Below are 25355 nucleotides of genomic sequence, written 5' to 3'. Positions count from 1 at the left end.
TTAAAGCCATTCAAGTTGGTGCCTACCACTGTCTCCTGTGGCAGGGAGTTCCACAAGTGCTGCATGAAGAAGTACAGTGGTACCTCGGGTTACAGACGCTTCAGGTTACAGACGCCGCTAACCCAGAAATAGTACCTCGGGTTAAGAACTTTGCTTCAGGATGAGAACAGAAATATCGTGTGGCGGCAGTGGGAGGCCCCATTAGCTAAAGTGGTACCTCAGGTTAAGAACAGTTTCAGGTTAAGAACGGACCTCCAGAACGAATTAAGTTCTTAACCCAAGGTACCACTGTACATTATTTTATTTGTCCCGAATCTTCCAACACTCAGTTTCATTGGGTACCAATAAGTTCTAGTGTTATATGAGAGAGAGAGAGAGAGAGAGAGAGAGAGAGAGAGAGAGAGAGATCGTTGCGCGACCAGACAGAGTCCCCCGAACCCCGGGGCAGCCCCTGAGGGAAATAACGACGCATGACAATGTTCTATGGGATTAAATTGGCCACAACTTTATTAAGATTCAGATGTTGGAAGACCTTGGCTCAGGCATTGGGCGTTTATCCTTCCTAGCCCCCCAGCCGGGGATCTTGGAAACTTCAGGGTTATCCAGCATGAGTGGGGAGTGGGCTAGTCTGGAGAACATATGTTCAAGCAGATAGCCCGCCCCCCTGTTCGCCGACACTGGAGGGGGAGGGCAGTGACGACCTCAGGGCGTATGGTCAATGCCTCCCCCTGAGACCCCTTTAACGGGAACCCTGTTATCGCCACCGCAATGGGGGCGGGGGTCACTGCCCCATGGCCCCCCCAATCTTGTAGATGACTAAAGGATTCCGCCCAAGGCCTGCAACCACCAAAGTTGTGACGAATTGCTACGGGAAAGGCAAAACCTGCCAATGCAGGGAAAGTCCTTTCCGGCCCTTCAACAGCGACCTTGACATAGCAGCGCCTGCGTGCCTGTGTGGCTGTGGAAAAAAGGTGGTTAAACCTGCAAAATAAGAGTCAATTGAGGGAGTGGAGGGTGGGGAAGCTCTGAATCCAACAGCCGCTTCCCAGGTATGACTCAAGTTCTATTGTGTGTACTGTATAATCCCTCCTTCTACCTGGCCAATGCCCCCCCACCCGGCAACACCTCCCCACCCAGGATTGGGCAGCTGCTAGAGTAGGTGGAGTCCACAGGTATCCAACCTGGGAAGGCGGTGCCAGACCCCAACTGCCAGGAGCTGCACCGTGATCCAATGGGGCTACTCGCGACCACGCAAAAGGCGCACCCCATTTGATGTGGGGGGGGAACGCTCATTTCTCTACCTACTTTCTCCATGCCATAGTTAATTTTTTTAAAAACTTCTATCTTGTTGCCTCTTGCTCGCCTAAGTTCATTTTCCATACCCAAGGTCTGGGAAGGTGGCCAATCTCATACCAAAAAGGACCTGTGAAATTGCAGGCTAATTAGCTTGACATCTGCTGTGGGGGGGAAACGAGTGGAAAGCATTGTCAAGAATAAAATTACCCAGTGTGTCTAAGAATGAGCCTCACTGACAAAGAATCAGCATGGCTCCGGCAACACTAAGTCCTGTCTAACCAGCCTTTCAGCGTTACACATGGTGTACTTGCATTGTCAAAAAAAATATCGTTTGATTAGGTTCTTTACGAGAAAGAAAACTCCTCCTGAGTAAGCTCAGCAGCCATGAGATTAAGAGGACAGGTTGTCTTATGGGTCAGACATAGAATCATAGAACGGAAGAATTGAAGAGTTGGAAGGGCCCCCAAGGGTCATCTAGCCCAACCCCTTGCAATGGAGGAAACTCAACTGAAGCATCCATGGCAGATGTCCATCCAACCTCTGCTTAAAAACCTCCAAGGAAGGAGAGTCCACAATCTCCTGAAGGAGACTGTTCCACTGTCTAGCACAGGGGTCGGCAACCTTTTTCAGCCGTGGGCCGGTCCACCGTCCCTCAGACCATGTGGTGGGCCGGACTATATTTTGAAAAAAATAATAAATGAATTCCTATGCCCCACAAATAACCCAGAGACGCATTTTAAATAAAAGGATACATTCTACTCATGTAAAAACACGCTGATTCCCGGACAGTCTGCGGGCCAGATTTAGAAGGCGATTGGGCCACATCCGGCCCCCGGGCCTTAGGTTGCCTACCCCTGGTCTAACAGCTCTTACTGTCAGAAAGTTTTTCCTGATATTTAGTCAGAATCTCCTTTCTCAATGAGGCTTGGAAGTCAGAAGTCACCAGTTTGAGCTTAGCCGCTTCTAGTGAACATGGTTGCTGCGTTATTTCAGTCTAAATACAGCAAAACGGTAGATGTGGACCAGAAACACAAGGAGCTCATATCCACACTCAACCACGAAACCGGCTAGGCGAGATTGAACCCGGCAAGGCTTTCCCCATCTCAGCCTAGCCTACCTTGCAAGGCCGTTGTGAGGATAAACTGGGATCTTTCGCCTGAGCATCTGGGCTATAATTAGACACGATCAACTAATAATCTCTCATTCCTCTGAACAGTCTGAGCGTCCTGCAAGCCAGATGGGAAGATGAATCATCTTGCGTATTTTTAAGAAGATTGCAAGGCACATGCTAATAAGTCAGGATATTTCTGGGCCCGCATCTTATCGTCAGCTTGCTCCATTCTGATTCCCGGGAGGAAAAGTTCTTGGCAAAGAGCCCATCCTCGCAGTAAACAGTGACTTTACTATTAACAGGTACCTCGTAGGATCGCACGGAGAAGATTGCCTACTCCTCCCTCGGCTTGGACAGCTTTTTGAGAGTGTTTGTGATTGTTCCTGTTCCTGTTCCTGTTGTTGTTGTTGCTGCTGCTGCTGCAGCTGTTTTTTGTGTACCGCCCTATACCTGCTGGTCTCAGGGCAGTTCACAAGATAAAATCACAATATAGAAACATAAAAGACAGAATAAAAACAATCACAATCTCCTGAATTGCAATACTACACTTGGGCAAAAAAAAATGAAAGGCACAAATACAGGATGGGTGACACCTGGCTTGAGAGCAGTACATGTGAAAAGGATCTAGGAGTCCATCAACTTGACATGAGTCAACAGTGTGATGCAGCAGCTAAAAAAGCCAATGCAATTCTGGGCTGCATCAATAGGAGTATAGCGTCTAGATCAAGGGAAGTAATAGTACCACTGGTCAGACCTCACCTGGAATACTGTGTCCAGTTCTGGGCACCACAGTTCAAGAAGGATACTGACAAGCTGGAACGTGTCCAGAGGAGGGCAACCAAAATGGTCAAAGGCCTGGAAACGATGCCTTATGAGGAATGGCTTAGGGAGCTGGGTATATTTAGCCTGGAGAAGAGAAGGTTAAGGGGTGATATGATAGCCATGTTCAAATATATAAAAGGATGTCATATAGAGGAGGGAGAAAGGTTGTTTTCTGCTGCTCCAGAGAAGCAAACACGGGGCAATGGATTCAAACTACAAGAAAGGAGATTCCACCTAAACATTAGGAAGAACTTCCTGACAGTGAGAGCTGTTCGGCAGTAGAATTTGCTACCAAGGAGTGTGGTGGAGTCTCCTTCTTTGGAGGTCTTTAAGCGGGGAGGCTTGACAGCCATCTGTCAGGAATGCTTTGATGGTGTTTCCTGCTTGTCAGGGGGTTGGACTGGATGGCCCTTGTGGTCTCTTCCAACTCTAGGATTCTATGATTCCAACTCTTCATTCGATGAATCCAATAATCCCCCTCCTCTCCCCTGTGATTCACACAGACCTGCACTTCTCGTAACCTGCCAGGTCAAACGCAGCCCTCCAGCCACGTATTATGATGGCTGGGACATCAGAAGCTGCCTTTCTACTGAACCAGGCATTGTTCCATCTAGCTATTGTCCGCACTGACTGGCAGAAGCTCTCCAGGGTTTTACACCTGCAGAGGCACCGACTTGCACAGAAAAAAGAAGGTAAAGGACCCCTGGATGGTTAAGATTGAGGTTGAATCCTGACAAGACAGAAGTACTGTTTTTGGGGGACAGGAGATGGGCAGGGGCGGAGGACTCCCTGGTCCCGGTACCTATTTATCTACTTGCACTGGTGTGCTTTCAAACTGCTAGGGTGGCAGGAGCTGGTACAGAGTGACAGGAACTCACCTCGTTGTGGGGATTCAAACTTCCGACCTACTGATTTGTAAGCCCAAGAGGCTCAGTGGTTTAGACTGGGGTGGGCAGGTGCGGTGACATGTCAGGAGGAGCCAGGGAGCAGAGCTGAACATGGCAGCAGCATAGCTTCAATGGCTGGTGGCTCCTACTTTCAGTGGCTCTCAGCTTCCTCCTCCTGCTGCCGCCGCTGCTACCAGGCCAGGTCTGCTTCCCCTGTCTTTCCCTGCATTCTGGATCCTATTGTTCTAGGACCAATCAGACTGCTACATTCTGAATCCTATTGTTCTAGGACCAACCAGACTGCCGCATTCTGAATCCTATTGTTCTAGGACCAACCAGACTGCTGCATTCTGAATCCTATTGTTCTAGGACCAATCAGACTGCTGCATTCTGGATCCTATTGTTCTAGGACCAATCAGACTGCTGCATTCTGAATCCTATTGTTCTAGGACCAATCAGACTGCTGCATTCTGGATCCTATTGTTCTAGGACCAATCAGACTGCTGCATTCTGAATCCTATTCTAGGACCAATCAGACTGCTGCATTCTGGATGCTATTGTTCTAGGACCAACCAGACTGCTGCATTCTGAATCCTATTGTTCTAGGACCAATCAGACTGCTGCATTCTGGATCCTATTGTTCTAGGACCAGTCAGACTGCCGCATTCTGGATCCTATTGTTCTAGGACCAATCAGACTGCCGCATTCTGGATCCTATTCAACTCAGTACATAACACTTGCCATGAACTGAGCAAAGAAAAAGCCGCCCTGACTCCAGCTCTTGGCAAGAACCATAGCCTACCTTTGCCTAGTCAGGCATCGGTATTTAAGGTTTTTTTACATTTTAGCGCCCAAAGCAGACAAGTGCCAAGAAGTGCCAGAGCTCGGTGTTAGAGCATCTGCTTTGCATGCAGAAGGTGCCAGAGTCAGACCCTCCAGGTGTCCCTGCTTTCCAGGGACAGTCCCTGTTTTCATTGGAGAAGTGTTGGAGGGGATAGAATAGGACGTCCTTATTTTCACTGGAGAAATGTTGGAAGGGATGCCAATCCCCAGCGTGTGCAGAGAGCTCAGTACGTAGCAACTTCCTGTGTTCCTAAAGCACCTCCGGAAACCCACGGTAGAAATAAAAAGAGAGGTCATCATAGAGCAGCGATAAAAGCTGCCAATCTGAAACAGCAGCCAGTTTAAAAGTGGGCTGCATCGGGCACATTGAAAGCATTTGCTTCTAAGCGGAGCTGTGTGCATTGCAGGACGGTGCTATTTAAGAAGAATATATGTTATATATTATACATAAAGTCTCATTCAAACACAAAGACCGTTCCATCGATGAAAGAGATGCGTTTTGTAAATTCTCCTTCTGGAATTGTCAAACCTTAGCTTGTGGAAAGGACCGTTTCCTGGGTTATTTGTTCAAAAGACCATTTTCCAGCACACACAAAAAGGAAAGAAAACCAGAGGTGTCTGAGAAGGGGAAGGGGAGATGGGGCACTAACCTCTTTCTTTCTTTCTTTCTTTCTTTCTTTCTTTCTTTCTTTCTTTCTTTCTTTCTTTCTTTCCTTCCTTCCTTCCTTCCTTCCTTCCTTCCTTCCTTCCTTCCTTCCTTCTTTCCTTCTTTCTTTGCTTCCCACCTGCTGGTGATCAATTTGTTGTGAGCAAAGGGGAAATCTCTTTTAGCTGCATCTCATAGGCTAGCTGTGGATCTCAGTAGCGGAAAGGGAACAGTTCACTACCAAAGAAATTTTCCACTTTAATTTTACTTCACATGCTCTGTGGATGACTTTCAGCACTGAACACCACCGGCCCTCGAACACAGGCCTGGCTTAGATTCAGTCCTGCAGTAGTGGAAGCCAGGAGAAAAAAAATGATAATACAGCTCAGGTTTTAAAAGATCCTCTTTTTTCTGACACTTTGGAAAAGTTTGCACTTTGCACAATATTATTAGGGATAGAATATATATACATACATTTAAAATCATAATTTTAAAAGGGTGGAAGGGTGTAAAACCCATATATTCAGACATAAGAGGAAAGCGGGGGGGGCGGCATCTAAAATAGCATTGTAAGGGGGGGAATCTTTAAATTTTAAATAATATTTGACGATGCAGAAATACTTTATATATCCATAGCAGGTTTCTCATGACTGAAAACTTTTCATTTTGCAATGCTGAGGTTTTGTTATGGTGACAACTGTGATCAAAATAACCAGCTCCCAAATCTTAACTAATGAAGTCATCCTTTTTTTTTGCACATGATTTTTATTAAATTTTCTCGTAATTCTCCTTTAAACAAAAATTGTACAGCATTTCTGAATTACATATATATACAGAAATTATATCTCACACACATAAAAAATACTCTTATGCTAATATCCTGTAGAAAACTTGTACAGTTTGTTATAAAAAAAAGAAAAAGAAAAAGAAAACCCACTCCCCCCTTTTTAGGTCTTAGGTGGGGTTTGGGGTCGCTTGTTCAGATGATCTGTTTAGACTTCAATGTATAAAGAAAGGGTTCTCATATAAAGAGGGTACTGTATATTTTTAGTCTGGCTGTAAGGAAACAATAGCAGGTAGAGCCGTAGGAAAGTCAGGTGGTACCCAGTGCAGAAAATTTCTTGTCACCCCCCCCCCCATTGATTCCCCCCTGCAAAAATGGTTTTACATTATTTCATATTTTCTTACAAAGGAATAATAACAAGTAATCATAATAAAAAACTTTTATTTATATCCCGCCCTCCCCGGCCGAAGTCGGGCTCAGGGTGGCTAACATCAGATACATAACATTGGTATAAAATCAAACAATAATTAAATTACCTCCTAAAAACATCTCAAAATCAAATTAAAGTCTAATTAGATGGCTTTCCGCAGGGTTAGGGTTGGGAACAGCAAGTGCTCCACTGAACTGAAATTTCAGCCTTCGCGACATAGGAAAACAGCCAAGTAAACAGCTATTTTGGAGGAGGAGGGTCAAGATATTAACCGATATGCATGAAATTTCATATATAGCTATATAATCCCTAGTATAGTAAGATAAGACCTTTGGAGCAGGCATTTTTAAAAAAAATTATGAACCGCCCTCGTAGGGCAGTAATTGTCCATGATAATTTGTCACCCCCTCCATTATGGAACATGGGGCGGCCCACCCCCTACGCCCCCCTTGCTATGCCCCTGGTAGCAGGTCTTGGTTTACTTGAAGATGAAAGACTTAAACTGCCGGCTACCACCATTCGCTACAGCGAGGTTCCTGCCAGGCTTCTCCACTGGTCTTTTTTCAATGCTCCCTCGAAAAACCAGCAAAAGAAGTGTGACGGAATCGATTGCACCTCCGTGGCAATTCTTGCAGCCCTGACAAGGCTCGTTTCCTTCCTCGCGCAGCTTGCCTCTAGCAGTCCAGGTTGCTGGTGCCCTGGCAAGGAAGGAGGGAACGGGAGAGACCCAGATTCTCTTTCTGCTCAGGGGAATGAGAAGAGATTCCCCAGCTGTTCTCCCTGAGTTTCTGCAGCCGACGCCGAGATCAGCCTGGTGTTTCCTTGCCGCTCTCTGTGTCTGCAGCAGAATGATGCTTAGGAGGGGAGGGGGAGAGGGTGGGGGAAAGAGTTGAGGGAGCGTGCCTCTTGGCCACCCTATCCTCTTGCTGTGGCAGTTCTTAGCTTGCCCTGGAAATAGAAGCATCCTCCAGGGTATGTAACCTGGAGACCCTCGCTTCCATGCATCCCGGAACCATCATTTTCACTCTTGGATCTTTCTTAGGGAAAGCTTGGACCACTGAAAGTCAGAGAAGGCACAAACTGCCTTCCCGGCAGCTGAAGAGTCTCCAGCAATTTAAAAGAAGATAAAGGGACTCTGTGCTCCTCCTGGACAGAAGATGTCCATCTCAAGAGACCAGGCACAAGCTATCTCCTGCCTGACGTTTCTTCCTCCTCGCTGCCTTAAAGGTGAGACTTCTTTTTTTCCATTCTTTCGCAGGAAGGGTATATGAAGTTATCAGAGGGGCAGCAGCCTCTCATGCGCCATGTGCAGAAAGCCAATCTCAGCCCGGGATTTTGCAGGGCAGTGGGGGAAGGGTGGGGGGATGGGAGAAGTTGTACTTTTTCTGCAGTAGACGTTTGGCGTTTGTTTAAAGTGTTTTTAAGGGGGCGGGGGCGGGCAGGAGAGAGACTTTTGAAAAGAATGCATCTTCCGGGCACTTCTCTCCGAAAGAGCACAGCCGTTTCATTGTTAACAGCCGAGGGAGGCGAGTACTAATGGGCACTCAGGAAGACATCTAACCTGGGGTGATGTAGCAGTTCAGCGTGACTCTGCGGGGTGCAGAGGTTGTTGCACTGCCTCAGTGCTTTGTGTGCGTGGCGCGCATAAAATCTAAAATGGTCCAAGCAGCCAGGGTGTTTAAAGAGATGGGATTTGGGAGAGCGATGTCTATCACTCTGCGAACAAGGGAGTGCCAACTCTCTTAAGAGAAGCGGTGCGCCTTAAGGTCCTCCAGTCTGACCCCCCCCCCCCACACACACACAAGCTCCCACTCTCCTACACATCCCATTTGCAAATCAAACCTTTTGTGGTGGCTTGGGAGTCAGACTCTGATGCTGAACCTGAGGGATCCCAGCCTGCACAGGATTCCCCGCCTCCAGAACCAGCTTGAGCCTGAAGGATCCCCACCTGTGCTGGATCCCCAGGTGCAGGCATCAGCAGAGTCTGCTCTGGCTCCTGATGGGAGGGAGGACCCATTGCCTGCAGGCGCTCCACTCCCAGCCTCACCAGAGGAAGCTGAGGCAGCCCCTGGGTCCAGTAACCCACCAGCCTCTCCTGAGCTGCAGAGGCTCCGGACAGAGAGGCGAAGAGAGCTAAGTGCCTACAGGAGGAGTGCTCGCCTCCAGGCCCAGAGGAGAGGCAAGTCTCCGGGGGATCGGGGCCGCCCTAAGCATAGGGCCAGATAAAAGCCAGCCAGACCCAGCCTAAGTTGCGTGAGCAACTTAGTTGCAAGCGTATGCTCAACCTGCAACCTCGTGCCTGAACCTGCCTTGGACCTTGACCTGCTCCCTGCCTCTCTCCCCGCCGGACTGACCTCCTTTGGACCCCTAGACCCAGGACTGGACTTGGACCTTGCTTCATGGACAAACCCCTGGGACCAGCACACCTTTGCTAGATCTTACGTTGGCTGAAGACGTCCAGTCTAGACTTGTTTGCTGCCAAGTTCAAATGCCCCCTCTGCGGTTGGCAACCCATCCCTGTTGCCTTCAGACGTAGTCCCTAAATATCATTTTATTCAGCTGCCAGTTCCCCCCACCTAGCGCTTGCCTGTTGTTCTGTACTACAACTCCCATCAGCTGGGACCGATGGGTGTAGGCTAAACACAGGGAGTGCACCAAGGATATATATGACTATCGAGTTCCTTAATGCAAACCTTGTTAAATGGAGGGCATGTTGTTTAACACTTGCACAGTGCCATTTGTGTAAAATGAGGTCCCTGGTCTCGAGGATCTTCCAGTGTAAATACTGGAATGTGGGTGAAAGGCAGAAGAAAATTGAGGAAAGGATACCATGAGAGCTATGAACATAATTATGTTTGCATATTGGATTATAAGTCTTATTGCCACTGCTCAGCTATCTGAACTTCTTGATGATTAGAATTCATTGTTTGCCATGATAATCCCCCGCAATCTCTAGATTTTAACTCACCAATTTGATTTATCTGCACTTCTGAATACCTGAACAACTCAGTTGTCTCGGGCTATTTTGCTAAAGGAGAATTGCATGTGTGTGTGAACCTTTGCAATATGAATCAACGAATTCACACTTGAATATATAAAATCAATCCAATATTAGATTTCCCAACTCCTTCCCACATCCCTTTCCAGTGACTTGGCTGCAACGTTTAATCTAGTTCCATAATTAGAGAAGAAAGAATGGGGGGTGGGGAGGTCCCTTAATGAAATCCACAAGTGACACCCCTTCTCACTCCAGTTCTCATCCAGCAAATCACGTTCTCCCTCCACCTTTTGAAGTCTTCTAAAATCAGGAATGAATGGGACCAGGCCATTTCTGCCACCTTCTGCTCCAGCCACCGGTGACCCAAATGCTGGTTTTGAAGTTGTTGTTGTTCAGTCGTTCAGTCGTGTCCGACTCTTCGTGACCCCATGGGCCAGAGCATGCCAGGCACTCCTATCCTCCACTGCCTCCCGCAGTTTGGTCAGACTCATGTTGGTAGCTTTGAGAACACTGTCCAACCATCTCGTCCTCTGTTGTCCCCTTCTCCTTGTGCCCTCCATCTTTCCCAACATCAGGGTCTTTTCCAGGGAGTCTTCCCTTCTCATGAGGTGGCCAAAGTACTGGAGCCTCAACTTCAGGATCTGTCCTTCTAGTGAGCACTCGGGGCCGATTTCCTTCAGAATGGATAGGTTTGATCTTGCAGTCCATGGGACTCTCAAGAGTCTCCTCCAGCACCATAATTCAAAAGCATCAATTCTTCGGCGATCAGCCTTCTTTATGGTTTTGAAGAAGTACCTGCAAAGGAAACGGGGGGGGGGGGAATGGATCTGAGATAAAGGCAACACACCTTGCTTGGAGAAACTGCTGGCTGACCCTAAGCTTGTGACTTCCAACTAAGAGGTTTCCCCAAGCGAGCCCCCTTGAAATGGAAGGAGGTCGTGTGGAGGTTCGCTGCCTGCCCCACCAACACCAGCCTTGATTCTTCCAAACCTGCCTGCCTTCCTTTGACCAGGATGATCCTGCCAGCTTCCTCCTCCTCCTTAGTCTCGTTTTTTGCCCATGCAGAACTCAGCAGGAAGAAGCACAGGGGGCAAATGTAGAATTAATTGGCTCTACCAGTCATTGGCTCCATCTCTGTCTATCATTGGTTCTGTTGGCTTCTCTGCTCCAGCACCGTTTCTATGGTGTAAAAACACAGTAGAGAATGTCCATTTGGATTGTGCCCATTGTCTGATGCTATAAATCCAGGGTAGCCAGTACGATACCTTCTAGATGTTGTTGGATTACGGGTGAGTCCCCATTTATGCGGGGTATTATGTTCTGAGGCATCACACGTCTAAGTGAAATTGTGTCTGTTTGGAGCACCATTGGGAAAGCCCGCAAGCACCCTCTAAACGTCTGGAAACCCTTGAGTAACCAACAGCACTTACCACGTCCACCAAACTCCGTCACATCCGTTCCCTCCAAGCCTCCTTGCTCAAACTCCAACTCTCCATAGACCTCAAAGGCAGTGGAGTAGGAAGGGGGGCACGGTGGGTGCGGGCCGCCCTGTGTGTCATCACTGAGGGGGGTGACGAAATGACAAAAATGTGTGTTTTTGAAAAAATAACTCCCGCACCCCTCTTCCTACGCCACTGCAGGAGCACTCCCCCCTCGAGTGATTTCCAGAAACCAGAAGCATTTCTGCCTCCAACTTTGCAGGCAGAGCACAACCTCTATGGCTAGTAGCCTTCGACAGCCCTCTGTAGCGAGGGGGGCAGGGGGGGCGTGCTGCCCCGGGCAGCGCCCTGGGGTGGGGGTGACACTTGGGGTGGGGGGCACTGCCCCCCATGATCAGCGCCACCGCCGTGCTTGCTGGCTTAGTCAGCCGCTGGCGCCTGCTTTCCTTTTTTTCCTCCCCGCTGCCGGGGCGGAGCTGCTGGGGCGACCAGCGAGGGGGAAGGGTGTCACGCTTGTCACAAAGGTGACACCCCATCCTCGCTGGCACGGCCCGCCCCTCGCACCTGTGGGCGGCTCTGCCCGGCAGCGGGGAGAAAAGCCCTTTTAAAAAAAGAAAAGCCAAGGCAAGCAGGGGGTTTGCCTTTGCTTTGCTTTTTTTAAAAGGGCTTTTTCCCCGCTGCCAGGGCTGGAGCCGCAGTGACGTCACAATGTCCTGCCCCCAGAGGTGCCTCCGGTCGCCGCCCCAGGTACTCAGGAGCCTTTCTACGCCCCTGCCCTCTCCTCCATGAATCTGCCCAATCCAGAGGCATAGCTAGGTGAGGCGGGGGGCACTGGGCGCCACACTGTGGGGCCTGCACCGTGCCTGAGCCACACGTCTCTCCTGAAGGGGAGGCGGTGGGCAGACTGCCTGCAAGCTCCGTGCTGCTGTTTCGAGCAGCGCCAGGCTTGCGTCTGCCCACCGCCTCAGCCGCCCTACAGCTGAGGGGGAGGCTTGGCCCGCCCCGCCCCCATGGGCAGCTTGCCCCACCCACATGGGTGGCTTGCTCTGCCCCCGGCTACAGGGTGTCTGTGCCACCCCGGACACCCGAGCAGCTGCTCAAAGGCTGGGGCAAGGGCTCGTAGTATTGCTGCTTTTGCTGTTTCCACACTCTTTCGGGGCCGTTTTTGCCCCTTTTCACGCCACTTCCAGGTTCACAGCGATGCACACATGCGCGGTTGTGTGTGCCTTGAATGAGCATGAATGGGGAGTTGCATGTTCAACTTCCATCAGCCCCAGGCAGCATGGAATCATGGGAGAAGTAGCCGAACAACATCTGAAGGGTGCCATATTGACCAATGTTGTTTTCAGGGGAAGGGTCCCTGAATCTGTGCCCTGTCAGTGTTTGTATTTCCGAAGCAAACAATATTGATAAAGAGAGTGATCCTTTAGTGAGGAGATTTGTTGGGGTGGATTCAGCAGACCCTTTCCCAACCTGGTGCCTTCCAGATATTTTGTACTACAATTCCCATCGCTATGGCCATGGCAACTGGTGCTGGCAGGAGTTATAGTTCTACACCAACTAGAGGGCACTCGGTTGGGGAAGGATGTAACAGTGAAGCAGGAAAACGGTATGCCCAAATGATTGCTGACCTCTCGGTTGCACATCAGAATTTGCACTCAGCTCTCCGCAGTGTAGAACAGCTGATTCATATCGTAACAACTACATAGAAGAAATATTCCTGGTAATATTACTGCAGCTATAATATCTAAATGATTCATCAGCACGATTTAGCAATTTAAAGCACTTCCAATCTACTAAAAAGATGCTGTAGGCAGCGGATTTTTTTATTTAAAAAATGTATTATTTTTAATAAAAGGACTTATAAGAATTGCAGATGGCAAGTGCTGTCTTAAAAGGGACATTTGTGGTTGGCTGTGGTGATCTTTGGTTTCCTGTGTGAGTGGGGTTGGTGGGTGTTTTGGACCAGGTTAGCCATATTGATTTGTATGCTGTCGGTAGATTTTTGTCGTTGTCTTGTTGGGCTGTGTCTGTGATGAAGGGGAACCATACCGGGGTGAAGGTGCCTTCTTCTGTTTGTCCACAAATGAACAATCACACCCTACGCCAACCCCGGCCTCTCTCACCATCAAAGAAACACAAGCGAACAACAGGAAACCTACACAATCAACGCTGACACCAAACCCTACATATATTAAGGAAAGTAGAAACATCGTCACCCCACCTCACCCATTCCCCCCATCCCACCCACCTCTTTCCCCCTTCTCTCCCTAATGTCTCAACAACCTAAACCCATTTGTAAAAACATTACATGGAAAAAATACGAGAGAGACATTGCACACACTTTTGTAAATCAAGAAAATCTTTAATTAAAAAACAAAAACCCTGACATGCCTCTTCCCTTTGACGAAGGAGGAAATGCCACTTCTTGGAAGATGATACCTGCTATGAGATCATCATCTAGCAGAGAAAGCATGCCTCTCTTTTTTGCTTTAGGACAATTGTTTTCAAACATTTGCAGATTTATGCCAGTTTTATTACTGGACCGGTGGATAATTCAGCTTAACAGCCTTATATTTCACTGTGCCCGTTTCATTATGATTGAACTGCACTTGGGGAAACACAGAATATATATATTTAAAAAGGAGACAGCGAAGAATAAGGGTTGAAAAGGAGACTGATAACTATGCTTACAGGAGCTGTCTTAACTATTTATTCTCTTAGCCGCTGTGCATCCTGAAATTGGGTAATCTTTGCCTGCAGAAGTTGGTCTCCAGTATATGAAGCATGCAACTCACAGATCCGCATAGATGCTTTTGCCAACTTCCCCTCTCCTCGATCAGATCAAGACAGGCTGCCGTTTTTCAAACCTCCCTAGCTATGAGCTAGCGAGAGAACTAGCTTGAGTTGGCTGAAATGAGCTGTTTGGTTAAGCTGCTGGGGTGTCATGGAATGCTCACAAACATTTCCCAACTGGTCTGAAGTTTCAAGGACTCTCCGCACACAGAGCCCAGGAACAACTGGTGTTGTGTGCCGGTGTTGGTGGGAAAGGCCACAATTCCACCATTGGTGAACTCTTAAGCTACCCTCTTGCCAACCTGGCGCCCTCCCTTGCCACCTGCTCACTGGTGGGAGCTGTAGTCCAAATCAGCTAGAAGGCACCAGGTTGGCAAAGACTGCCTCAGACCGTGTGTGTATGACAGTGGCAGGTGAACAGTGTGTGTGAATGGCTCAAGATTTTATGTTGCCTGAAGCAAAGGGTCAGATGTCCTCCCCTTATTCCATGTAGAGGAGCAGAGTGGAAGTTAACTCATATTTCAACACCAGCAATAAGACAGGGTCCCCCACCACCCCTGAGGCAACTGGTGAGCTTCAGAGCAGCTCTGCTCAGCAGGAATGGCCAGGAATAACCCATCTCCTAGGCACACCAGCATCTGTTGCCTGAGGCAGCTGAATTAATTGACCTAACGGTAGGGCCGACCCTGATAATTTCTGTATTCGAGGGCTGCATTTTAGTTCCAAGCGGGAGAGCATCTGAGAGCATCGGTAGGGGAGCAGACAAAGCACACATCTGCGAATTTGCATCGGCCTCCATTTGCTGCGTCTAACTTGCCGGAGGTTTGTTTTATTTTTATTTTTATTTTGCAGCTGAAGCAATTGGCCTGAAATAATAATAAACTCGTGTCTCTTCTCCGCACAGCGGTCTGCTTGCAGCATGTTGGTCAGGATCGGCCCCAGCCAGTTTTCGGAACAGCATCTTCTCACCGTGGAGGACTCGGGCCAGGAGTATCCCACCCGGAAGTCACCCCCAGCTCCATTCATGCCTGAAGGACCCTCCGCGTCCCCTGAGCCAGACCTTCTACTGCCCGCCAATGCCACCAACGCCACGGACTGCGGGGAGGATATACTGCTGTACGGGGACACTGAGAAGGTCATTATTGGGACGGTCCTCTCGGCCATCACTCTGCTGACCATTGCGGGCAACAGCTTGGTCGTCATCTCCGTATGCATCGTCAAAAAGCTCCGCCAGCCGTCCAACTACCTGGTGGTCTCCTTGGCTGCGGCTGACTTGTCTGTGGCCTTTGCCGTCATGCCCTTCGTCATCATCACCGACCTGGTGGGAGGGGAATGGCTCTTTGGGGAGGTCTTCTGCAACGTCTTCATTGCCATGGACGTCATGTGCTGCACGGCTTCCATCATGACGCTCTGCGTCATCAGCGTGGACCGGTAGGGATGGTCACTTGCTTTGCGAATCATAGGCTCACAGAATTGTGTGTGTTTGCGCACACATGCGCATGTGGGCTTTGCGGGAGCTTTTCTCAACCCTGGGTCCCCAAATGTCGTTGGACTACAACTCCCACCACTTCCCTGACCACTGTTCCTGCTAGCTAGGGATGGTGGGAGTTGAGAAAGGTCTAAAACTAGATCGAAGCAGGAAACCCCCCCGGCTAGAGCATTTGCTACACAACTCGTTCTGTTGGCGCAAGGATTTGCCCTTGTGCAAAGAACTTTCTCCCCTCTCCTGCTCCAGTGCACTCCCCCCCCCCCCGCCAAAAAAAAACAACTTTCCAAAGCAAATTTGGAGAGGGTGTGGAGTGCATGCTGGGGAAGAAGTAGGGGAGAGGTTCCATTTTATGCCTACAAATCCTTGCGTTCAGAGTGAGTGTGTTGGATACAACCCATGGTCCCTGATAATTTCTTGCTGCTGAATGTGAAATGTTTGCTATTGAAGGAGCAACGCTAAATAAGCAACTACCCTATGGAGGTTGATCGTGGGTGTGGGTGTGCAGCCTTTGCCTTCAGATCCCCTTGCTGGATTGGGAACAGTACGAGGATGCATGAAGATTGAATTCAGATTGGTAGAGCCATTGCTTAGAGGCAGAGCACACGCCTTGCATACAGAAAACCTTAACCAGGCCGATTATTTAGAATCACTGCCATTGTCTGGTGCGCTCTGTGCTCAGCTGCAAGTGAAACTCTCTCTAAGTTTCTCACTACAGTACAGGGAAATTAAGAGGATGGTATGCGTTGCCGCGGGACAGGGGTGGCACTGTGGGTTAAACCACAGAGCCTGGGCTTGCTGATCAGAAGGTTGGCGGTTCGAATCCCTGCGACGGGGTGAGCTCCCGTTGCTCAGTCCCAGCTCCTGCCCACCTAGCAGTTCGAAAGCATGTCAAAGTGCAAAGTAGATAAATAGGTACCGCTCCGGCGGGAAGGTAAACGGCGTTTCCGTGCGCTGCTCTGGTTCGCCAGAAGCGGCTTAGTCATGTTGGCCACATGACCCGGAAGCTGTACGCCGGCTCCCTCAGCCAGTAACGCGAGATGAGCGCCGCAACCCCAGAGTCGGACACGACTGGACCTAATGGTCAGGGGTCCCTTTACCTTTACCTTTACGCATTGCCTGAAGGTGACATTTCCTGGTGGAGGTCACCTGATAGTCTAAGCAATTCAGTTGTCCGAGTGTCTTTATTTACAGTATGTAGTGAGAACAGCCACAGGGAGATGCCGGCAGGCTTGGGGGAAATCGGAGGCTTGCAGCTGTAGGAGTGAGGAGAATCTGTAGAACATCTCCCCTACCAAAAAACAACAACAGCCCATATATGCAGTGCCTGCAGAACGTTGCAAGGGGGGAAATTGAAAACTGGATGGGAGGGGGAATAATATGATTGAAAGAAGAGGAAGGAGGGAGAGATGTTTCTATGGAGCATGCCCAGTTTCCATGAAATGCCGAATTTTCGTAGGGACGGGTTAATGAAAAACTGGGGGTGCGAGAGAGAGAGAGAGAGAGAGAGAGAGAGAGAGAGAGAGAGAGAGAAGTAATGGATGGGAGTATCTGTTTTTCACTTTTCCATACCAGTTCATGATTGATTGATTGATTGATTGATTGATTTTTAAGGGTCTGCGTGAAAATTCATCAAAAATTTGAATGCAGCTTTCCCCTATGCACATGTCAATACTGTGAGAGTACAGTACTTTGACAGAGAACCCATGGGCCGTACTTCGCCTTGCTGCCTCCTTCCCAAAGCTTACCCAGCCTTGGGAAGGCAGTGCGAGGGCTGGGAGTCAAATGTTGCCGAGGGCTGTATGCGTGTTGGACCTACCCTGGTCTAGTACAGCCTCACACCACAAGGAAATGCCTCTTCCACAAATTTAAGCCCATTTCAACTGAGCCACGTTGCGTCCAGACAACCTGTTCATTGAGTATTCGCCGTGATTTGCTTGCACAAAGATTATGGATGGGTGCTGCAAAATCCGCTGTTCATCGTGATGTCTTGGTGGAGAGATTGTGTCAAGCCATAGTGCCTTTTCCCATCGCTTTCCTTATTTGGGGGGGGGGGGAGTTGGGGGGTTGAAAGGAGTTTATAGTGCAAGAGCTCCCAAACCACTTTAATTCTGCATCCTGAATTTTTCGGTAAGCACTTGAATCCCACCTACAAAACGGTCTGGAAGTCTAGGGGGCCTCACTACTGTGAATCCAGACCAAATCTGCCAAGATAATGAATTTGCTTGTCTGTGGCATTTGTATCCCACTTTCTTGTCCAAGGAGCAAAAGTGGGGGGGTGCGCATGGACCTCTCCCTCCTCTCTTAATCCCCACAACAATCCTGCGAGGTAGGTTAGGCTGAGGTCACCCCGTGAGCTTCGTGGCTAAGTGGGGATTTGAACCCGGGTCTCTCCCAGGTCCTAGTCTGGCACCCTAACCACTGCACCGCACCGCATAGCAAAAATAGCCTGTTCCTCTCCCAGTCTGTGCACTTAATTCCCTGTCTGTACAACTTTCTATCTTTGAAACAAAAACAAAGGAAAGAAATCTGAGCAGAATTAGGAAGCAGACACTTAAAGTTAATTGTGCAAGTTACAGCAGCAGCGTCTCTGGATGCAAAGGGTAGGCGTGTGGAATTCAAAAGCAATCCCAGTCTGCACGTATTTAATGTTTGGTGCTCCTGTTAGAAGGAGCCATAAAGTCTGAGAGGTGGAGATTTATTTTATTTATTTGGAAATGTCTGCACTGCCCTTCAGTATAAATATGCACAGAAATAAAAAGGAACGGCCTCTTCAGTGAAGGGCACCCATCGTACATAAGCTGGGTTCAGCAATCACATTTATCACTGCCTGTTCTTGTTGTTGCGTTTTAAAAAAAGAATGGTTATGAAGCAGAAGTCCTTTATAGCAGGGATGGGGAGCTGTTTCCAGCCTGAGGGCTGTCTTTCCTTCTGGGCAATCTTCCAAGGGCCACATGCCAGTATTTGGAGGGCCAGAGGCAAAGGCAGGTGGAACCATGAATTTTTTTATAGCTTTGTACAACAGGCTGGTTCAGACACATACTCACACCCTTCTTTCTGTCCTCCATCCAAACAAGGAAGAGACAAGATCAGAGTTCAATGACAAATCCTAGCCAGGCAAAAACCCTCAAGGAAGGTGAGAAGGAAGGCTAATGAGAGATTTGGCTTGGGGATAACACAAGTGGCTGGGGTGGGGGCAAGGCCAGGGAGAGAGATCTAAGGGGCTGCATTTGTTCCCGTGGTCTGACGCTCCACACCTCTGCATTAAAGAGATGGCCCATTTGGTGGCCAACCCAGCTCGAGTGATTGATCCTTTCATCCATCCCTCTGAGATAACTTTGATCTAAGGTTAAACACTCACATGTTTGCTAACAGAAAACAATAATAGTTAGTTACCAACTCAGTTAGAGCTCGGTCTTTCTTTTGCTTCAATATAGCCCCGTGGAAAATCCCCAAGTTCAAGCCTTCATTAATGCACATTTGGGAACTCCCCATTTCAGTGTCAATTAAACAATTGTACTTAACAAGTCCATCACTGTTGGCTTGGGCTGGGCACACCTGACCTGACTGTTGCCGTGCCAGGTGGTGGATGGTGTGGGGGCAGCGGTGGCAGTCACCTGACCTCCAGTCGGTTGCATCATTGCTGTTTACTGGGAGGTTAGAGGGGGAGAGGTGGCAGGGAGGTTGGTGCGGTGCCAACGTGCCAGAGGGAGTGCAAGATTGGCTCCGCTGGTGCATTTGCTCTACTGCGACCTCACATGCCCCCTCACATGCCACCTCCCTGCGTGTTGCATGTCTTGCACACGTGGTCCCTGGGGACTCAGTATGGGTGTCGGTGGGTCTGGCCCCTGGTCCCTCCTCACGTGTGTCTCGATGGGCTTCTGCGTGTTCTAAAATGAATAAATCCTGAGAGGTGCTGGCTGCCTGCAGGTGTCGCTGAAGCAAATAGGACCTGATGCTGTGCCCAGCAACTGGAGCAGATCCTGAACAGCATTTAAGCATGCATGCAGCTCCCTTCTCTAAGCCTTACGCGACTGCAGATCAAAGTACAGATTAATTAATCACTTAACGATCCCTTGCAAGTCTTTTCACGGCCTCCTTCCAGATGCTGTGTGCATGGAGGAGGGGGAATTCATTGCTGAGGACAGAAGCTCTGCTAATCCAGATCTGAACTGAAATTAACTCTGCCGTTTTGAAGAATTTTTAGCCGAGTGCCCTTTTCTGCTAAGACTCAGAAACTTTCGTCTGTTAAAGGTAAAGGTACCCCTGACCATTAGGTTCAGTCATGTTGCCATATCACCCCTTGCCTTTTCCTGTAAGACTAATAGCAGTCGTTAACAGTTGTCAACAGGTTTTCCACACCCATCAGCCAATCACCCATTCCCACCACCCTTCTGAGTAATACCCCTCCCCGCCCTCTCACTATATATAAGGGTCTGGTGACTTCGGTTTCAGTGTATCTGAAGAAGTGTGCATGCACACGAAAGCTCATGCCAAGAACAAACAGTTGGTCTCTAAGGTGCTACAGAAGATCCTGAAGTTGAGGCTCCAGTACTTTGGCCACCTCTTGAGAAGAGAAGACTCCCTAGAAAAGACCCTGATGTTGGAAAAAAATGGAGGGCACAAGGAGAAGGGGACGACAAAGGATGAGATGGTTGGACAGTGTTCTCGAAGCTACTAACATGAGTTTGGCCAAACTGCAAGAGGCAGTGAAGGATAGGCGTGCCTGGCGTGCTCTGGTCCATGGGGTCACAAAGAGTCGAACACGAGTGAACGACTGAACAACAACAAGGTGCTACTGGAAGGAATTTTTTATTTTTTATTTTGTTTTCACCTCACAGAGTGTTTGTTGTAGGGGAGGAAGGGAAAGGAGAATGTTAGCCGCTTTGAGCCAGCATGGTGTAGTGGTTAAGAGTAGTAGACTCGTAATCTGGGGAACCGGGTTCATGTCTCCGCTCCTCCACATGCAGCTGCTGGGTGACCTTGGGCTAGTCACACTTCTCTGAAGTCTCTCAGCCCCACTCACCTCACAGAGTGTTTGTTGTGGGGCAGGAAGGGAAAGGAGACTGTTAGCCGCTTTGAGACTCCTTCGGGTAGTGAAAAGCGGGATATCAAATCCAAACTCTTCTTCTTCTCTTCTTCTTCTGGGGCCACAGATTTCCTAGGATTCGGATCATGATATTGCATGCCCAAACATGCACATTTCTGTTTTGCTGATTAATCCTTACAGCAATTGCAAACGAGTCCTCCATACGATGTGCCACTGCAACATGGTTATGCAACGGACCCTGGACCCTGCTATTTTTACATTAACTCTGAGTGCTGGCAGGACCCCCTGTAGGACAAGAACACACTTTGTTGCCTGGTAACCAAAGAGATGTAATTAGAACAGAATATATATATATAGAGAGAGAGAGAGGGGGGGGGAGAAACCCTACCACGTGGATTCTAGTAGCGGTTACTGAGAGGGCGGTTAAAAGGTGGCTGTGCTTACTGCTGCAAAGATTTGTGACCCACTTTGCATCGCCCAAAAGAAACTGAATTCAGCAGCCGCAGTGTCGTGGGCAGAGGGAACAAGTGACCTAGCCCTTGTGGGATGTAAAACGCAGGAGCAGTCAAACACAACATTGCTAGAGTGGACATAGAAGGGGAACTCTAGGCCAGCCAGTCGGAACTTGCTGTTTATCCTGGGCTGGGATGGACTTCCTCTGTGTACCTGGAGATGGGTGAGGTCTCACCTGGGCAGGTTAACACAAAACCACAGGGACCAGACTCCATCTTCCTCTCTTTTGGACCATGCTCTCAAAGAAGTGAGAGCGCTAGGATGGTCTCTTGGCTTCCAGCCATGAGAACACACAGGAGCTGGTTTCCCTTATGGTACAGTCTCCTGAGTAAATGTAACTTTTACTAAGTTTAAGTCTGCCGTCTGGGATCCAATTGTGAACAGATGATTTCTCGTGAGTAAACTGTTTTTATGCTTTTATAGAAGATTATGTAATGTATTATTTTGAGAGGGATTAATGGGGAAAATACCAGGACATTTATTACAGAGGTTTTAACAAACCTGAGCAAGCTTTCCGCTGTGTGTGTTTAAAAAGGGGAATGAGAACTCTGCTAATTTCTGGGACTTGCAAACACAAGTTGGAATAGGATATCTTAAACAATATATCCTCTTCTGCATCCCAAAACATTCCCACAGCCCTGAGCAGCGTCTCCCTTGAGGGAGAGCTGGGCTTTCCCCCATCCCTGCTAACTGTGACACCGGCTGGAGATACCAGGGATTGAATCCACCCAGGACGCAGCGCATGACAAGCACATGGCTCCACCTCAACCACTGGCACTGCCCCATGTGGCGGGGAGTGATGTGAGCGATGGCAATTGTGTTCAGGTCACATTTAAAGGTGTCCCTGATTAATTCGCCTTTCTGAAATAGCATGAGAGTGTGAACGTAGCCACCTTTCAAAAATGCACACTTCCCCGAATTTTGCAGGGCAGTTCTTCAGTCAAGTAATGTGTATAAAAAATGCATATAGCACAAATAGGCATGTGTTTGTGAAGACAACATACAACATGCACGAACCTACCTGGACCCTGAGATCATACTCTGAGGCCCTTCTTTGTGTGCCTCCTCCATGTAAGGTCTGGAGGGTGGCGACACAACAATGGGCCTTTTATGTGGTGGCTCCCCATTTGTGGAATTCTCTCCCAGGGAGGCTCATCTGGTGCCTTCATTCTACATCTTTAGGTGCCAAGCAAGAATATTCCTCTTCTCTCAGGCCTTCAGCTAATTAAACTATCTATGACCTTTTAAAGAGGGACACGGGTGTGGTGTAGTGGTTAAGAGTGGTAGACTTGTAATCTGGGGAACCGGGTTCGCGTCTCCGCTCCTCCACATGCAGCTGCTGGGTGACCTTGGGCTAGTCACACTTCTTTGAAGTCTCTCAGCCCCACTCACCTCACAGAGTGTTTGTTGTGGGGGAGGAAGGGAAAGGAGAATGTTAGCCGCTTTCAGACTCCTTTGGGTAGTGATAGAGCAGGATATCAAATCCAAACTCTTCTAAACCACAGAGCCTAGGGCTTGCTGATCAGAAGGTCAGTGGTTTGAATCCCCGCCACGGGGTGAGCTCCCATTGCTCGGTCCCTGCTCCTGCCAACCTAGCAGTTCAAAAGCACATCAAAGGGTGGATGAGTTTTTATCAATAGTATCTCTCAGAGTGGTGAATGACACTATTTAGTGGGAAGAAACTCCAATGAAAATCCTACTGCAAATTTTTACATGGCTGTTTATTCATATATATATATATATATATAGAGAGAGAGAGAGAGAGAGAGAGAGAGAGAGATGTTTTATGATGGCCTATATTTCTAATTGGGACACGGGTGGCGATGTGGTCTAAACTGCCAAGCCTCTTGGGCTTGCTGATCAGAAGGTTGGCAGTTCGAATCCCCGCAACGGGGTAAGCTCCCGTTGCTCTGTCCCAGCTCCTGCCAACCTAGCAGTTTGAAAGCATACCAGTGCAAGTAGATAAATGGGTACTGCTCCAGTGGGAAGGTAAACACTGTTTCCATGTACTCTGGTTTCCGTCATGACATCCTTTTGTGCCAGAAGCGGTTTAGTCATGCTGGCCACATGACCCTGAAAGCTGTCTGTGGGCAAACGCCGGCTCCTTCGGCCTGAAAGTAAGATGAGCGCCGCAACCCCATAGTCGCCTTTGACTGGACTTAACCGTCCAGGGGTTCTTTACCTTTTTACCTTACCTTATATTTCTAATACCCAATAAAAGTTTGATGAAGCCAAATCCAACCTACCAACCTTTCCTTGGTGTTTTCCAGATACCTGGGAATAACCCGGCCGCTGACGTATCCCGTGAGGCAAGACGGGAAGCTGATGGCCAAGATGGTGTTCATCGTTTGGCTCCTCTCGGCCTCCATCACTCTGCCCCCTCTGTTTGGCTGGGCCAAGAACATCACCGTGGAACGGGTGTGCCTCATCAGCCAGGACTTTGGCTACACCGTCTACTCCACCGGCGTCGCCTTCTACATACCCATGGCTGTCATGCTCGTGATGTACAACAGGATCTACAAGGCAGCCAAGGCCAGTGCTCAGAAACACCGCTTCATGGACTTCCCCAGGCCTTACGAGCCAGACGGAGCCTACTGCATCGAGCCTGGCGTCCGGCGCCAGCATAGCACCAAGAGGAGCAAGGCCGTGGAGCAATGCGCCACCTTGTCCAAACTCCTCCGCCAAGACCGGAAGAACATCTCCATCTTCAAGAGGGAGCAGAAAGCAGCCAGGACCCTGGGCATCATTGTGGGGGCCTTCACTTTTTGTTGGCTCCCCTTCTTCCTGATGTCAACGGCCCGGCCGTTCATCTGCGGCAGCCGCTGCAGCTGCATCCCTCTGAGGCTGGAGAGGACTCTCCTCTGGCTGGGCTACGCCAACTCCCTCATCAACCCCTTGATCTACGCCCTCTTCAACCGGGACCTGAGGACTACTTTCTGGAACCTGCTCCGCTGCAGCTACCGCAACATCAACCGCAGGCTGTCCGCCGCAAGCATGCACGAGGCCCTGAAAGCCACAGAGAAACACGAGGGCATCATCTAAGGCTGCGGGACCATGCGGACGTTGCGATTGCTCACTAAGGCTCACTGCGGCTGCCCGATCACATCAAGGATTGGGGGCTCACCTGGATGAGCATCTCCAAAGCAGGGCAACAATTGTCCAGTTCCCCTGCAGCCCTGGAGAAAATAAGTCTACGGAAGATGCCAATTCACAAAAAGCACCCAAATAAATCTGTACACCTATGGCACCCGTTTGTGGTATTAAGGGGAAACGAGACCGAATATTTTGCCACGTTCGAGAATTATCCGATGTGTGGTCACCTAGAGGTAGCTTTACTCCCGACTGGCGACCAGGCAGGTGCGCTCTAGTTTAAAGAGAACAAGAGAAGCAGGGTTCTCTGCTCCCCGATGAGAAGAGGTTGGCGGGAAATTGGGGAGAAGGGATTACAAGGTCCTAGTAAACTCCTTGTAAGGGAGAGGAAATTAGCTGGTAAGCCAAGCGAGAATTTGATATCCGAGAGGCAGTAAGAAGGATGCTCAGCAGAAGGCCTAGATCAGCTTTCCCTGACCTGACGCCCTCCAGATAATTTGGACTTCAACTCCCATTACCCCTGACCTTTGGCCATTCCGGCTGGAGCTGATGGGAGTTGGAGTCTCACGACATCTGGAAGTCATCAGGATGAAGAAGGCATGACATCTGCTGTGGAGCTCTTATGTAATAATAATACTTAACATTTATACAGTTCTTCCCGAGTGTCCAGGGCATTTCGCATTCATTTGCCTCGATTATCCTTAGTGTACGACATGTAAGGATAGTCATAGCCACTAGGGACTGAGAGAGAGGAAGCGGTTTATGTTAATAGACAATACATGAGGCAAGATCTCTATATAGGGCTCTTCGTTTTCATGGGTGCACACACTGACCAAGTCAGGACTTAGATTTTGAGTATGGAACCCAGCAAGCTGAGATGCTCTGTCCCCATCTGAATTAAAAACAAAAAGGCAAGTTTCTAGTCCTTTGGCTAGAAAGGGAAGCCAAAAAGAGGAACGGAGCAAAGGTTTATGGGGGACCTGACATTAGCTCCTTGTGCCTCACTATGGCGGAGAGAAGTGGAACATGAGATAATGGCCTTCTATCAGGCCAGACGGTTTGTCCATCTTGGCCAGCAATGTCTGCTCTGACTGGCAGCTTCTCCCCAGGGTCTGAGGCAGTAAAAGGTCTTCCCTGGCCCCTGTTCTCTGATCCTTCTACCTG

At 49.0% G+C, this 25355-nt stretch overlaps 1 protein-coding gene across 1 annotated transcript; it reads left to right on the top strand.

Moving 5' to 3' along the window:
- The first annotated feature begins 7782 nt into the window (after nt 1-7782).
- Nucleotides 7783-24161, top strand: LOC117053455 (5-hydroxytryptamine receptor 7-like). The gene is made up of 3 exons (XM_033161178.1): nt 7783-8046; nt 14957-15483; nt 23372-24161. The coding sequence occupies exons 2-3, from the start codon at nt 14972-14974 to the stop codon at nt 24141-24143; spliced, it is 1284 nt and encodes a 427-aa protein (XP_033017069.1). The 5' UTR covers nt 7783-8046; nt 14957-14971; the 3' UTR covers nt 24144-24161.
- Nucleotides 24162-25355: the final 1194 nt, after the last annotated feature.

This window comes from Lacerta agilis, chromosome 9, assembly GCF_009819535.1.
Source record: "Lacerta agilis isolate rLacAgi1 chromosome 9, rLacAgi1.pri, whole genome shotgun sequence".
Classification (NCBI taxonomy): Eukaryota; Metazoa; Chordata; class Lepidosauria; order Squamata; family Lacertidae; genus Lacerta; species Lacerta agilis.
The sequence above is the reverse complement of the archived record's forward strand: the minus strand, read 5'-3'. Positions and strand labels throughout refer to the sequence as shown.

Excerpts from the sequence above, each read along its gene's own strand:
- LOC117053455 (XM_033161178.1), top strand. The coding sequence starts at position 14,972 with ATGTTGGTCAGGATCGGCCCCAGCCAGTTTTCGGAACAGCATCTTCTC. Across the intron at positions 15,484-23,371 it reads TGCGTCATCAGCGTGGACCG|ATACCTGGGAATAACCCGGC; the intron begins GTAGGGATGGTC and ends GGTGTTTTCCAG.